General features: G+C 44.2%; 1 protein-coding gene across 1 annotated transcript; it reads left to right on the top strand.

Moving 5' to 3' along the window:
* The first annotated feature begins 254 nt into the window (after positions 1 to 254).
* LOC110547521 (aldo-keto reductase family 1 member B7) lies at positions 255 to 12875 on the top strand. The gene is made up of 10 exons (XM_021635121.2): positions 255 to 547; positions 3025 to 3192; positions 3754 to 3870; positions 4957 to 5034; positions 7535 to 7657; positions 7889 to 7995; positions 8407 to 8488; positions 8943 to 9026; positions 9521 to 9603; positions 11220 to 12875. The coding sequence occupies exons 1-10, from the start codon at positions 482 to 484 to the stop codon at positions 11260 to 11262; spliced, it is 951 nt and encodes a 316-aa protein (XP_021490796.1). The 5' UTR covers positions 255 to 481; the 3' UTR covers positions 11263 to 12875.
* Positions 12876 to 14812: the final 1937 nt, after the last annotated feature.

The following is a 14812-nucleotide window of genomic DNA, read 5'->3' as shown; positions in this document are numbered from 1 at the left end:
TGTAACAGATGTCCTTGTTCCTAATTCTCTGGTCAAGGACAATCTGCTTCAAAATAATTACTGTAAGACGTCTCATTTTTCCTTGACATTTCCCTCAAACAGCTTGAACACCACACAGTTCACTAGAGTTATAGTCACTCACATGGCAATGTCCCTTCACAAATAAGCTGACCAACCTATCTCGGATGACCTTTCAACCATGTTGTTAAGGTTCACAGAACTCTGAGCCTCACTTCCAGGAAACCACACATTCTGTACCAGTGGCGTTTGCACTGTGCAGCGTTTAATCTTTGGACACATTAATCAGTCTAACAAAAGACTGGAACAAACCCTTGTTCTAGTGCCCCAACCCTTGGCTGTGGCTGCTTGCCAGTGCCATAAGAGCCCACCTCCTTTGTCTAGGAAATAAAAACTTCACCAGACTTCTTATTGAGGAAGCAGGCCTTTCATCTGCTCTCTCAGAGAAGTCTCTGCAGCAACCATGGCCACTTTCGTGGAGCTCAGTACCAAAGTCAAGATGCCCATTGTGGGCCTGGGCACCTGGAAGGTGAGTGTGCAATCCTGGGACACCTGCTGCCTTTGAGGGGAAGGGGTCTTGTCATTTTCCCTTCTTTGCACAGCATCTGCCTTGGGTTTGGAACCCTAATGCCCTTTCATCTGGGGCTGCTTTGGGTTGGAAAGTTCCAAGATAAGCCTTTCCCAGAAATGACAATAGCTTCCATGGCTGGTATCAGGTTTAAGTTGGTACTATACTTTAGAGAGAAAACTATTTTCAGGGTAGTTACTCTTTTAGAAAGCTTCTCCTTGGAAGTCAGAGGCTCTTCTGAATGACTGGGAGAGAGCATAGAGTTCTGAATGGCCTTGCTCCCTCTTCTGCTCATAATAAAAGAAGACCAAAGATAAAAGTGGCCCGGGAGCCTGTTAGAAAGGCAGAATCTTAGGCCCCAGCCCAGGCTGAACAGAACTGACCCTTGCACTTTACCAAAACTCTGAGTGATTCCCACACACATTAAGCTCTGAGCAGCATGGGGACCACAGAGCCTGAGCTCTGGGAGTCAGCTCAGGATCTGCCCCAGGTGTGTTAATCTCTGCTGGCAAGTTGTTCCATGGCTCCATCCTATTGCTCATCGAAGCAGATTTCCCAGGAAATATTGGGACAAGTCTGACTTTATTCCATCATCTTCTAACTCTACCTTCTTTGCATTTTCTCTCAAGTGATAACATGACAGTAGCCAGGAGCTATTTTTAGTTAATTTTAGCTTTTTAAAGCTAAAATTAAAGCTAAAGCTGTTTCCAGGAGCAGTTTTTAGTTTTGATTTTGGTTTCTTGAGACAGGGCCTTATTCTGGAACCTAAACTGACCTTAGGAGAGCTTGGAGTAACCCCCTTGCCTCAGTTTCTTGAGGTGTCTTCTTCATCCCTGGATCAGGAGTGGTTTGGGCACCCATCTCTCCTGTCTCAGAGACTCGTTGTCAGTCTTCCTCCTCTGTTTCTCCTTTCTTCTTTTCACAATGGGTAGGGTTTCTCTTTGTTTCCCGACTAGACTGGAATCTTCCTAGAGTACTGAGACTTGTAACCAGATTAGAAATTCCACATTCCATCAAGGTAGCAGGTGATCACAAATCTCCAGGGAATACACTCACCACGGATAAATTTAGAAGAGATAAACTTTCAGACTTTCTAAAGCAGATCTAAATACTGTAAAGGGGTCAAGGTGCTACTGGAAGGATGCTGTGCTCATGAGTGAATATACAAGAGGGTCATGCTCTGGGCCTGGACCCCAGTGTGTTTGAGCTTCTACCAATTCTTTGTCCCCATGACCGCATAGCTAGTGACCTCTGCTTTATGTGCTTCTCGGGGTTTGATACTTAAAAAAAAAAAAAAAATCTTTGGATTTTTGTGAGAGATGAAGCATTATTTATTTGCTATTGTTTGAGTGTCTTATGTAGCCCAGGTTGGCCTATAACTCATTATGTGGGTGTGACTGACCTTGATTCACCTACTCTCTACTTCCCAAATGCTAGGATTGCAAACATGGGCTAACAAATCCAGCAAGATGTTGTTGTGTTTTGAATACAATGGTAATATGCCCAGGCTGGCCGTAAAGCCATGCCCCTTCTGCATTGTGCCTCTCACAGTGGGATTACAGGCATGTAGCACTATACTCCACAGAGACATGAGTTCTCAGCACTTATTTTCCTAAACCAATGCCTGGCTAGGCTAGGTTAGGACAGAAGATGACATTTCAAATATTCTCTTCTCTTGCTTTGTCTTCTTTTTTTTTTATCAGTGGGGAGAGAATCTACTGTTATAAAGGATATGTTAGGTTTAAAACCTGGTACAAAAGGAGGAGGTGCCTACTTAACAGCTTTCTGTTTCTTCTTTTTTCGGAAACAGTGATTGCATATTGGGTTGCATCCACCCAGGCATACTAAGTTCCAGGTGATATGCAAAAAACTTCACAATCTTGTGGCCAGCGAGCAACACAAAGGCCTCCTGGGGCCAGCTCATAACTGTTGCTGTGTTTTGCTGTCAGGGTTTAGAGAAATTGAGGAATCCACTCAGCCTCATACTGTACCATAGTACAGTTCAAATTAGGTTGCTATAATGGTTTTTGAGATCCTTCTTAGTGTCTGGCATCTGAGAATTCCTTTTGGTCTCTTGAGAATCTAGTTTTCAGCCTGGCCTTTAGCACATTGCAAGGCGAGCCATCTGTCACTCTCAGAAACCGGAGACACTTCAAGATCAACCTGGACTAGACTAGGACATGGGTGATGATCATTGCAGTGACATGTATTAAGATGCCATGATGAAATCCATCACTTCATATGCTAACCTAAACATCTAATGAAATAAATTAATCTTTTTTTTTCCTTTGAAAAGTTTCCCAGTGTATGTCTTCCTCTCCAATGTTCACTTGGAAATGGAACTCCAGAAATGCTATGGTTTTGAGAATCTGGTCTATGTGGAGCCTTTAAGATGGGGGCTTTGGGAACATCTAATGGTCTTTTCTATTGCCTTTCAGTCTCCCCCAGGCAAAGTCAAGGAAGCTGTGAAGGCAGCCATTGATGCTGGGTATCGCCACATCGACTGTGCCTATGTGTATCAGAATGAGAACGAAGTGGGAGAAGGGATCCAAGAGAAGATCAAAGAGAAGGCTGTGAAGCGGGAAGACCTCTTCATTGTTAGCAAGGTACGGTGACTCACTTGGTGGACATGAATTTGAGGCAGGTACAAGTATCTCTGTATGGCCAGGTTCAAGAACTTATTAGCTATTTCCTATATACCTGTATGTCTCCTAGCCCCTTTCCCTGTCTTCATTGCAGCTCTAGGTAGATTTCCACATGCAAACACACACAATGTTGGAGTGGCTACAACTATATATACTCATTGTCATTCATCACAGGACCTGACAGGCCTGGAGCTGAGGGAGGACTAAAAGGGCCAGAGCTTGAACTCTAAGAGCCAGAAACAGCTCTTGCCCTCTGAAAAATGAGAGCCGCAGAAAGGCATAACATTTTAGGCAGTGGGTAACTATGTTAAGTGACCCAAGAAGCAAAAAGCATACCAAGAGCATAGAAGAACAGTTAGGAAATGACCTGCTGTGAGCTGAAGACCCACTGAGGTGCATTTCTTATTTGGTGTATTATGAATGAATGGCTTGTCCTAGGGTTTACAAATCCCAGAGCAGGGAGAGTGACGGTGGCTGGCCCTTCTCTCCCTAGTCCTATTGTCTCCTTGTCACATCTTGCAGCTGTGGGCCACCTTCTTTGAGAAAAGCCTGGTGAAGAAAGCCTTTCAGAAAACCCTCTCAGATCTGAAACTGGACTATCTGGACCTGTATCTAATTCACTGGCCACAGGGACTTCAGGTTTGAGCTGTTCTTTGCCTCATCTCTATCTTCTGGGAGATGCCACCAAATGGGTTCTGTGCCAAGACTGTGACACTGGAATGAAGGAATGAAGCAGGAGATTTTTTTAAATCTATTTTCTGTGCATGAGTGTTTTGTCTATATGTATGTATGTATGTGCACCATGTCCATGCTTGGTGCCTGTGAAGATCAGAAGAGAGCATGGGGTGTCTGGGAACTGGAATTACGAATAGTTGTTAAACACCACATGGGTGCTGGGAACCAAACTTGGGTCCTCTGAAAGAGCAAAAAGTGCTCTTATCTGCTGAGTCATCTCTCTGGTCCCCAGAAGATCTTGTGCAGGGCAGAAGAGACACTGTTGAGGAGTAGAGATTACAGTACCAGGTAGTACTTGGTGAGCCACATGCTTGGTTTTTTGCAACTGTGTTTGAAAGAAACAATAATTTATGCCATCAGCTCAGATAAGCTGCAATCGGCCAGTCACCTTCCTGTTAAATCCATGCCCAGGAGTGCCCTAGGCAGAATGTCTAGAGATAATCTTGCATAATTCCTTATTAACCAAAGTATGCCCAGGGGCGACCTCCAAGTATGGTGATATCGGTGTTAGGCAGTTGAACCTGAACAATTACTATCAAGTGTCTGGGGCTCTACTCCTAAGAATTTGGGGAATGTGAATTCTCATTCTGTTACCTTCACGGTCTCCAGAACTCCAGCCTTCTCAAGGCTGCAAGGTTAGAAGAAGTTGGCTATTCTCTTCCCCAGATACCCATGTTCTTCTAATGTAACCTTTGTCTAGTGACCTTGAAATTAAAAATTGGTTAATTTCCATGATGATAATGATGGCTACTTTAATATGCTAATGGATTTGGAGCCAATCCAGCATTACCAGAAATAAGAAACTCACATCCCATGGTAGATTGATACAGACATTGTATTGAGGATTACTGTTTTTATGTGAGCTCTCCAGAGTTTGACCAAGTGCTGTGAAGGCAAGGGTATTTCTGTTTTCACTGTCCTGAGCCATTTCTGCAGGGGCTCAGGCATCTACATGCATATTCTAGTGAGCTCTTTGTTTTTCACTTACAGGCTGGGAATGAAATATTACCCACAGATGATAAAGGCAAAGCTCTCATGAGTAAATCCACATTCTTGGATGCCTGGGAGGTAGGTTCCAGATTCGCCAAGTGTGCTCAGGGTTAGAAATCCTCTTTCAGGCTCCTTCAGAGACTTCACTCTGGCATGAAAAAGCTCAAGTGCTTCGTTTACAATTTCAGGATTATTATTTTCCAGGTCTCCTTTTCCCCTTTAAAGTGGTGGACGTGGAAGTACTTGGGAAGGTCAGAGGACAGCTATCAGAAGTACCTTCTTTCCTTCTACCATATAGATTCCAGGAAAAAACTGAGAGTGTCTGGCTTGGCAGCAAGGACCTTTACCAACAGAGACATTCCCCTGGTCCCATGAAACACTTTCAGAAACAAAAAATATCTTGCTTCAAGTCAGAGGCTCTGATAGACACCAACAGGACTAAGTATGACAGCAATGCAACAAATCTATGGATCCACAGAAATCCAATACAAACCAAGTCAGAAGCTCTGACTGACAGGACTGAGTGTGTCAGTGAATAAAAAAAAAAAAGATAGAAAGGAAGGACATGACTGCTCCCAGGTAGGGTGGAGGAGAAAGTTTATTATAGATAAAAAGAAGACATAGGCAGAGGCAGAGACATTTAGAAAGGTCCGGAATGGACTGGACCCTGAGCCATGTGGGAGAGGGTGGAGAGGAAGGGAAGGGGGAGAGAGGTAAACCAGGTGCAGTAAGTAGCCAAGAAGGAAAATGTAAGAGGGTGGGTAACCAAAATGGCTGAATTACATAGGGAAGAACGTCGGGGAGGAGCCGTCCAGCCCTTGAGCTGGAGAGTTTGGGGTTAAGGGTAAGGTATGCCAGCCATACCCTGTAACAGGTACAGACTGAGGGATTCTGGGAGAACCTGGTGGCCAGGTTAAATAGGCATCTCAGCCATTTGTCCAAGGGTTTGAGACTTCATAGTCAGCAATGTGACAGTTCTGTGGACCCACGATATACAAACTCTAGGGAACACCATCTGAAAAAGGCAAAGGAGAATCACTGTCATTCCAAACCTGAAGAACACCACAGTATCTCATTGCCCACTGGCCTTTGTCTCACCAACGTTAAACTACCCGGCTAGTAAAATCCTTCCTCATCCATGCATGCTGTGGTTTTTAACTTTGTCATCAGAATCTCTAGAGGAATTTAAACATCCCAATGCCTACGTTGTACCCCTAGAGAAATCCTCAGAAGCCAGGGAGTGGAGCCTAGACATCTATTTCTTTCAGACCTGTCAGAGTACTCCAAGTTGTAGCCAAAGAGGAGACACCGCATGCCAGCTGAACACACCCTGCTGTGCCTGTCTCTAAGCCCTTGCTCCTGCCCCCTCATCTGTTCATTTACTACCTTCATGTTAATTTCATTTACTTTCATGTACATTTAATTTCATGTTCATTTACTACCTTCATGTTAAGAGGGAGAGGGAGAGGGAGAGGGAGAGGGAGAGGGAGAGGGAGAGGGAGAGGGAGAGGGAGAGGGAGAGGGAGATTAATTTTTCTTTTCAGGCCCAATTTAAACTCTCCTTCTGATGACTCTCCAGGGATCAGATGATTCCTTCCTTTTCTACCTCATCCCTATGCGAATTGATGTCAAGTAAGCTGAGGCAGCCTAGCACTGATGCTGGTGGTTCAGCGATAGAAACCCTAGCACTTGCACTTGGCTGTAACAGTCTCCAGCAGGAGGAACATTGTATATGTTTACATTCTGGCAACAGAATATAGACAGGAACTTAGAATGGATGAGTTATAAATTTATGTTCATGATGTGGCTGTCCCTATCAGGTTGCATAATTACCTTTGGGAGTGTTCAGAACAAGCTCATTGTATTTAGGTAATAAATAAATAAACCCCAGATCCTTGGATGGATGTAATTTGTGTTGGACAAGTGGCCAGTGGGTCAGATGAGAGGTCACCCAGGTCTAGACCAAGTGCCCCTGCCAGGGCCCATATATCTGTAAGGCATTCCCTACTGTCTACCTGTAAGCACAGCTGTGTTAGAGACTGAGCCGTGAAGAACACATTTCAAATTCTGTCTGGACTACAGAGTAAGTTCGAGGCCAACCTGTAGAACTTAAAGAGACTCTGGCTCAAAATTGAAAAAATGTAAAAGGGCTGGCACTACAGACATAGCTCAACGGTGGATTGAAGAACAATGGTGGATTGCCTATCTAGCACACAAGAGGCCATAGACTCACTCCCTAAGAGCACAAAGTATAAAACAAAAAGACCATGGAGACTTTTTTTTTTTTTTTACATTGTGACCATCTCCTGGATAACCCATGTCACTCAATTTAGGTCATTTTTGTCAAGAACAGACAACAAGTAAAACCTTCCTTCTCCTTCCTCATTTTGTCTGAGCTGGGGAGAGGGGATTAGAAGGGCTAAAAGCAGCGGTAACAGCACTACTGTCTAGAGCAAAACTCTCCTTCAGTGCTTCTCTTAACCGCACCATGCAGAAGCCATTCCTATCCACGCACTAAATATGCCAGCATCCCCAAATCCTCCTACAGCCACCTAAATGACATTCCTCACTGTGACAGGGCATGGAGGAACTGGTGGACCAGGGGCTGGTGAAAGCCCTGGGCGTCTCCAACTTCAACCACTTCCAGATTGAAAGGCTCCTGAACAAGCCTGGACTGAAACATAAGCCAGTGACCAACCAGGTACATTCTGTTTGGTGCAGGGTCCTGCTCTGTGCCTGCTTCAGCCCTGGGAGGCCAATGGACCGAGCCATCTTTCAGGGATCAGTGTTTTGAATGCTCAGGGAGGTGGGAGGCAGATCTCTGGGTCTGGTTTGTAGCTCATCTGTCAGTGGGTTGTATTTGGTCTTTGTTTGTCTTTTCTTGTATGGAAGAGGCCTACTTCCCTAATAATGGAGGTGTTCTCTCTGGCAGGTTGAATGCCACCCCTACCTGACTCAGGAAAAACTGATCCAGTACTGTCACTCCAAGGGCATCACCGTTACAGCCTACAGCCCTCTGGGCTCCCCAGACAGACCTCAGTAAGGCTTCAGAGCGCTAGCTCTGTTATCACTCTTAAAAGTATCATTTCACAGGTTGCTAATATTAGTCCGCAATTCCCGAGGCACAAGAAAAAGTGTACCGATGGCAATGTGTTTGGCAACCCTGGGATTTTCGGGACAATGTTTTAAAAATGGTAGTATATCTGACCCCCTGGAATACTCCGTTTCCACCATCCAGTGCAGTGCAGTCTTCTCAAAGTGCTAACGCAACTAGAGCCCATCCCTGAAGCCAGGCACAAAGCCAGACGCAAAGTTTTCAGATCCCCCTGCCTGCCTAGCAGAGGGAAAAGGCTGCAATGCTCAGCCTCAACACTGTCCTGGAAGCGCTGCTCACTGACCTGCTGTAGTCACGGCGATTTCCACTCCGGCAACCTTTCTTTCTTTCTCTAGTGCAAAGCCAGAGGACCCTGTAGTACTGGCGATTCCCAAGATCAAAGAGATTGCTGCAAAGCACAAGAAAACAACAGCTCAGGTAAAATGGAGTGTTTTTCCTTTTATCTCAAGATCCACTTTTGTAGTTGCGTGCCTAACTGTGTTGCTTGCTTTTAATCTCTTGGAGAGTCAGAAATGGGACTGTTGTCTGTTGGAAGCCTCAGAATAGACAGCCGGTATCAGCAAAGCAAGGCCTGCCTCTGCCCATCAGCTCCTGCTAAGGCCTCAGGCTTTGGTTCAGGTGCCACTTGTACAGGAGCTCAGCCTTATGTCTACAGGCTTCCCTCCTTATTCCTAACTAGGAAAATCATAGTGTTGTTTCCAGGATCAAGGGACGCAAGAAGGGAGCTGAGAAATGACCTCAACAGTGAAGCGCTTTGTCAATATTAATATTGTTGTTAAGCCATAGGGAGCTACTTAGGTAGTTGTCATTTCGCCAGGAGGAGTTCTGGAAGATAACTGGACACCTGCATTCTTCTCTTCTTCCTACACAGGTTCTGATTCGGTTCCACATCCAGAGGAATGTGGCCGTGATCCCCAAGTCTGTGACACCCTCCCGCATAGCAGAGAACATTCAGGTAAGACCTGGCTGTTCATCTCATAGTCCTCAGTGAAACAGATGACAGGGAAGAAGGGCCCCTGTCCTTCAACTTCTCATCCCACCCCTTTATTGCTAATATGTCTTCCCTTCTTCCAAGCACTTTATCAACTCTTTAGCCAGAAGGCTGGCCCCACCAGAACTGAGATGATCACCAGTTGGCCAGGGATGAACGGGGGCAGGCACCAGCAAAGCCCTGTGGCCAAGCATTGTGCTGACCACCTGCAGACTGGCTTGTAGATACATGGACTGGGCTTGAAAACTGTCCTCTGAGAGGAGTCACAGTCATTGTACACATTTAGCACACCTGCAAGCCCAATCTCTTCCCTCTTAGAACACTAGACCCTACACATAATGTACTCTTAATTCCGAGAATGTGCTGGCCATGGGCATATTAGGGGAAACGCCTAGAACTTCAGATTCGCACCAACACGTTCCTTACTAAGGATGTTTTTGGAACTTTTGCTTTTCTAGGTCTTTGACTTCCAGTTGAGTGATGAGGAGATGGCCGCCATTCTTAGCTTGAACAGAAACTGGAGGGCCTGTGGCCTGTTCGTGTAAGTGGTACCAGGTTAGGTAGGATGTTGATTAGGCCTTTTTCTGAGGTTTTTAAAGCATTAGTAGAAAAGAACAGAAGGCATGTGAGATTGTAGGAAGACTTTTGTCTTCAAATACTTTTTTTTTTTTTTTTTTGGCAGTTGTAAAAAATTAGAGTTTGAGTCCTGGGGAATCACTAAGAGTAAAGACACTGTTATCTGATGTTCAATTTCTGAATATTGCACACAGAGCTAAGATTTTTGAGGAAGGAGTTATTACTATGTGGGAGTTAGAAGTTCTCAAGCTCTCATTCCCTCAGTAACTCACTATCAGGTGCTATGCGCCAGGAATGATCTAAGTATTAAGGACATCACACATAAACTTCCTGTTCCCAGTCTTATATTCTACAGAGGGGAAAAGTGAGGTAACTCCAAATATGTATGTCAGAGAGTAACAAATGCTATAGAGAAAAATGAAATAGGGCAAAAAGCACAGGAAGTAGTGAGCCCTGGGTAACACATGACTATCTGGGGAAGCTTTGGTGATAAAGATACAGCTGAAGGAAGTAAAAAATGAGTAACATTGATATTTACGGAAATAGCAATCACAGCGAGCGTTGCAAGTGTCCTGGTGTAACGTGTTCAGAGGACTTGAGAAAGGATAGAGAATATAGTGGAATGAGTAAGTGTTATTTATTGTAAAAAAAAAAAAGTTGAGCAACTTTAGGTTAAGCTCATGCAGGTAGTACAGACTATGGACAAGTCTTTGGTTTTTTAGGTATAAAGGAGGAGTAAGCAAGCCATGATGAAATTTTGAGCAGAGGCTGGCATGATTTGAAATGTCTTAAAAGATTCACAATGGCCTGTGCATTGAGAGACTACTATAAAAACCCATGGAAAAGATGACAGCCACTGGCCCTGGACAATGGTGTCGGGGAGAGAATGAGGGAGACCACAACTAGATACATGGGAGCATGCAGTCAATTTAATTTGCCAAAAATAATTTTTTAACAGTTCAATATAGTTTTTTTTTGTTTTGTTTGTTTGTTTTGCTTTTGCTTGAACAACTCAAATGCAGAATTAACATTTTGGTAAAATCAAGGGTTTGTTATTATGTTTATTATGCCTGTTGGGTATCAGCTAGAAGTTGATGTGGAGCTCATGCATTCGGCAGCCTCAGAAGTAAATGTAGACACTTGGTGATGTCACAGAGTGACTTTTTTTATCTACAAAGTGGGGATGACAATATTAATTACAGCAAACTTTCAGTGAACACAAGTTTAGGTTAGAACAGACACTCTAAGCTCTTTGCTTTTATTAGTATCTTAGTTAATACTTATAACCGATCTGTCAACTTCAATAGTACTTCCCACTTCACAGTGATGTGGGAATTAGAGACAAGGCTTCTGAGCCCTCAGCTGTGTGTCAGCTTGCTTATGAACCCCCGTTATGACAATTTACTGATGACCGGGTCGTTGATTGTTTCCTTTACACTCCTCTCATAATTTGGGAGAAGGTCATGTATGCCACCCGCTCCATGTCTTGTTGGGGAAGAGATTGAAAGAGCACAGGGAGAGCTGAATATATCATATGTTTGCTTCAGTGCACTATTTTCTCCTTCGTGTTTGTTGTTGCAGCACAATAAACGAAGAGGACTATCCTTTCCATGCGGAATACTGAAGCTGATTCACTTGCTGAGATTGCCTGATGGACTCCCTCTTCCTTGTGTGAAACTCACTCTTCCTGAATCATATTTTAGCCAATTTTCTCTAACATCTATCTCAATGTAGGCCACAATCAGGCAATGCTGAATTTATATTTTTGTGTTTAGCAAGGAGCAGACTGTCACAGGGAAATGTGACTTAGAGAAACAAAGGACAATGGCTCTCATGAGCAAGATCTGACCAAATGTTCGTTAAATGCCAGAAACTCTGGTTAACACTGAAGCTACAAAGATAAAGCAATAAAAAGCAGTAACAGTAACTCTTGTAGTATGCTGCCCATTGCTCTGTCAACCACCACTGCCAAAAACAACTTGTAGAGCAAAGGGCTGATTTGCCTTACGTGTTTCAATCACAGGCCATCATAGAGGAAGTCATGGCAGAAACAGAAGCAGGAACCAGGTGCAGAACTGAAGCATGGACAATGGAGAAAGGCTGCTTCCTGCCTTCCTCCACGGCTTATGCTGCTTGCTTACTTACAGAACCCAGCACTGTCTGCCCACAGTGGCTTCACCCACGGAGGGCTGGGTCCTCTTACACCAATGACTCATTAATCAAGAGAACCCTCCACAGGCCATCTGAGGGAGGCAGCTCCTCAACTGAGCTTCCCTCTTCCTCAGTGACTCCAGTTTGTGTCACGTTGACAAAAACTAGTGAGCATAGCCACGGAAATGCCCAACACAGTTTGAAGTGCTTTGGAATGAGTGAACGAACTGCATTCAAAAATCTCATAATTCCTATTTTACAGAAGAAATAGAGGCATCAGGGAGCCAAGAACTTGGTGATGGCCCCAAGTGGTATGTGGCTAATGCGAGTTTGAAAGGAAGGTTTTCTCAGAGAGAGCTCGAGGCACTTGCGTGCCCTCCTACCAAGCCATCACCTGAGCCCTTCCCTCTACTTTCCCCTGTGACCTTCTCAGTTTTCCCATCTTGTTTTGTAATATGCCATCATGCAGCAGAGTCCGGCTCTATTCTTTGAGAGAGAGTGGCACCCCTAGTGTCTTACAAACTTAACACCACCAACATCTTGCAACATTTGGTCTAAGTGAAAAAAAAAAAAAAAAAAAGAAGGAAGAAAATGGTCTAAGGGCTAAGTGGTGACAGTATAAACAAAAATTCCTGGAAAGAATCACTCCTTCAGCTGAACCTTTTGCAAAGCTGATTTTGGGACTTGAACTTCCATGATGTTGAAAGATCAGAACATCTTTTTGAAATTCCAAAGCCAAATTATCCCAAATATATCTGGGCACAGGGGTCTTTTCTGAGACTGATACTCCAACCAAGGACCATTCATGGAGATAACCTAGAACCCCTACTTGGATGTAGCCCATGGCAGCTCTGTATCCAAATGGGTTCCCTAGAAAGAGGAACAGGGGGGCTGGAGAGATGGCTCAGAGGTTAAGAACACTGGCTGTTCTTCCAAAGGTCCTGAGTTCAATTCCCAGCAACCCCATGGTGGCTCATAACCATCTGTAAAGAGATCTGGAGTGCTTTTCTGGTGGGTAGGCCTACATGCAGGAAGAGTACTGTATAAGTAATAAATAAATAAATCTTAAAAAAAAAAAAAAAGAAAGAGGAACAGGGACTGTCTTTGACATGAACTCAGTGGCTGGCTCTTTGACCTCCCCACTCCACCCCCCCATGGGAAGAGCAGCCTAGCTAGGCCACAGAGGAGGACATTGCAGCCAATCCCGATGAGACCTGATAAGCTAGGATCAGATGGAAGGGGAGGAGGACCCCTCCCATCAGTAGACTTAGAGAGGGGCAGGGAAGAGATGAGGAAGGGAGGGTGGGATTGGGAGGGAATGAGGGAGGGGGCTACATCTGGGATACAAAGTAAATAAACTAATTAATACAAAAAATTAAAAATTAAAAAAAATATTCCTAGCCATCTTTAGTAGCCTTAATAACCTTTTCTTACCTACTTCTGTATGTAACCAGGATACTCAAGACAACTGGCAAAAATCGGGGATGGAGGGTAGGAAGACTCACATGATATTTGTACAAAAACACAAGTACAGAAAAAGCAGCAAGATGACCAAGGGTGCTGTGGCCTCCTGGGACAGCGTAGACCTCCAGCAGCTTTGCGGATCTAGATGCGCCGTACTGTACTTGAGAGTGCTGTGCCAACTTCACGAGACCCCAAAAGACCACCAACCACACCGGGAGTCAAAAATCGCATACAAAGCAAAGAGCCTTTATTCAGGCTTAATCTTGGGCTCCCAGAATGAACTGTCACAGTAGTCAGAAGCTGGGAGCCCCAAGCCAAGAAAGAAGCTAGGTTTTATAGGGTTTTTAGTAAGGGGAAGGGGCTTCCAGACTTGGCAGTTACATGGTTGGGTGACATTCAGCAAGAGCGAGCTTGTTACATAGTGATTGGTTAGAGGCAAGCTGTAACCATCTACAGTAACTATTTTGGTAACCATAATGATAACATAATTGTTTTAGTAAGCATAAGAACAACGGTCATTTTGACCTGTTTTCTGTTCTGCCGGTTTCAGGGTTGGCACATTTTGTGGTCATTTTCAGAAATGTTGTGGCTTTCTACAAGTATAAACATGTTTTTCTGAAGCAGAGGTAACTTTTAGGTCATGTATAAGATGGAGGCCAGTGACAAAATGGAGTCTGTTATGTTCAGGCCCTTCAAGAGGACCTAGTAGAGCACCAGGGGAAACACCTGGAACAGCACAGTCTGCCAGCTTTCACCGACCAACAGCAGAAAGCAAGATTCCTAATTGTTTGGTGTGGTGAAAGCTACCTGCTTCTATGGTAGGCGTTCATTTCACAGCTTAATGATAAAATGGTAATTCTAACTGGTAAAGACTGAGCCCAGAGGAATGACCCTTTCCACAACCTAACCACACTGCAAACACTCAAACTGGCAGATGTTTCACTCTAAAGCTCAAGCAAGTTTGCCACAGAAACTAACAGAACTGAGATTCCTGTCCTCCTGTGTCACTCTGGACACTAGGCGTCTGTCCTAGCCTATAGACATTGATTGTTCATTTGGTATGGATGTTTGTGGAGAGGGGTGCCTCTAGCATGAGAAAGTGATTAGTAAGCCAATTTCTCTGTCAGCCCCAATGTCAACAGCTTTGGCCCATTCAAAGATCTCAGGTCGTCATGCCAAGCTTGCCCTAACTGCGGAAAGTGGTAGAAGGTAGTTCTGGTATATTCTCCTTTGCCTCATGCATTCTCAAAGAAAGAGGGCTTACCTGAAAAGAGGGAGGCTTACAGCTTCTCTGTGTGTAGTTATTGTCCAGCCCAAATTCAGAAATTCCAGTGAGAGAAAAATCTCAAGTCACAGCACATATCTTACTAGTGGCTTAAAAATATTGAGTTTAAAAAATATATACTGAGTTTTTCTTAGTTCCCATAACACCTAGCCTTCCTGTGTTTCTAGACTGTTAGATAACACAGGATCACTTTAGTTTTAAAAGTATTTTTATTCAGTGTCATATTTTTTTCATATCCCACTTTTTTTTTAAATTCAGTTGTGCTTTGTTGAGG

Source organism: Meriones unguiculatus, chromosome 3 (genome assembly GCF_030254825.1).
Source record: "Meriones unguiculatus strain TT.TT164.6M chromosome 3, Bangor_MerUng_6.1, whole genome shotgun sequence".
Classification (NCBI taxonomy): domain Eukaryota; kingdom Metazoa; phylum Chordata; class Mammalia; order Rodentia; family Muridae; genus Meriones; species Meriones unguiculatus.
The sequence above is the reverse complement of the archived record's forward strand: the minus strand, read 5'-3'. Positions and strand labels throughout refer to the sequence as shown.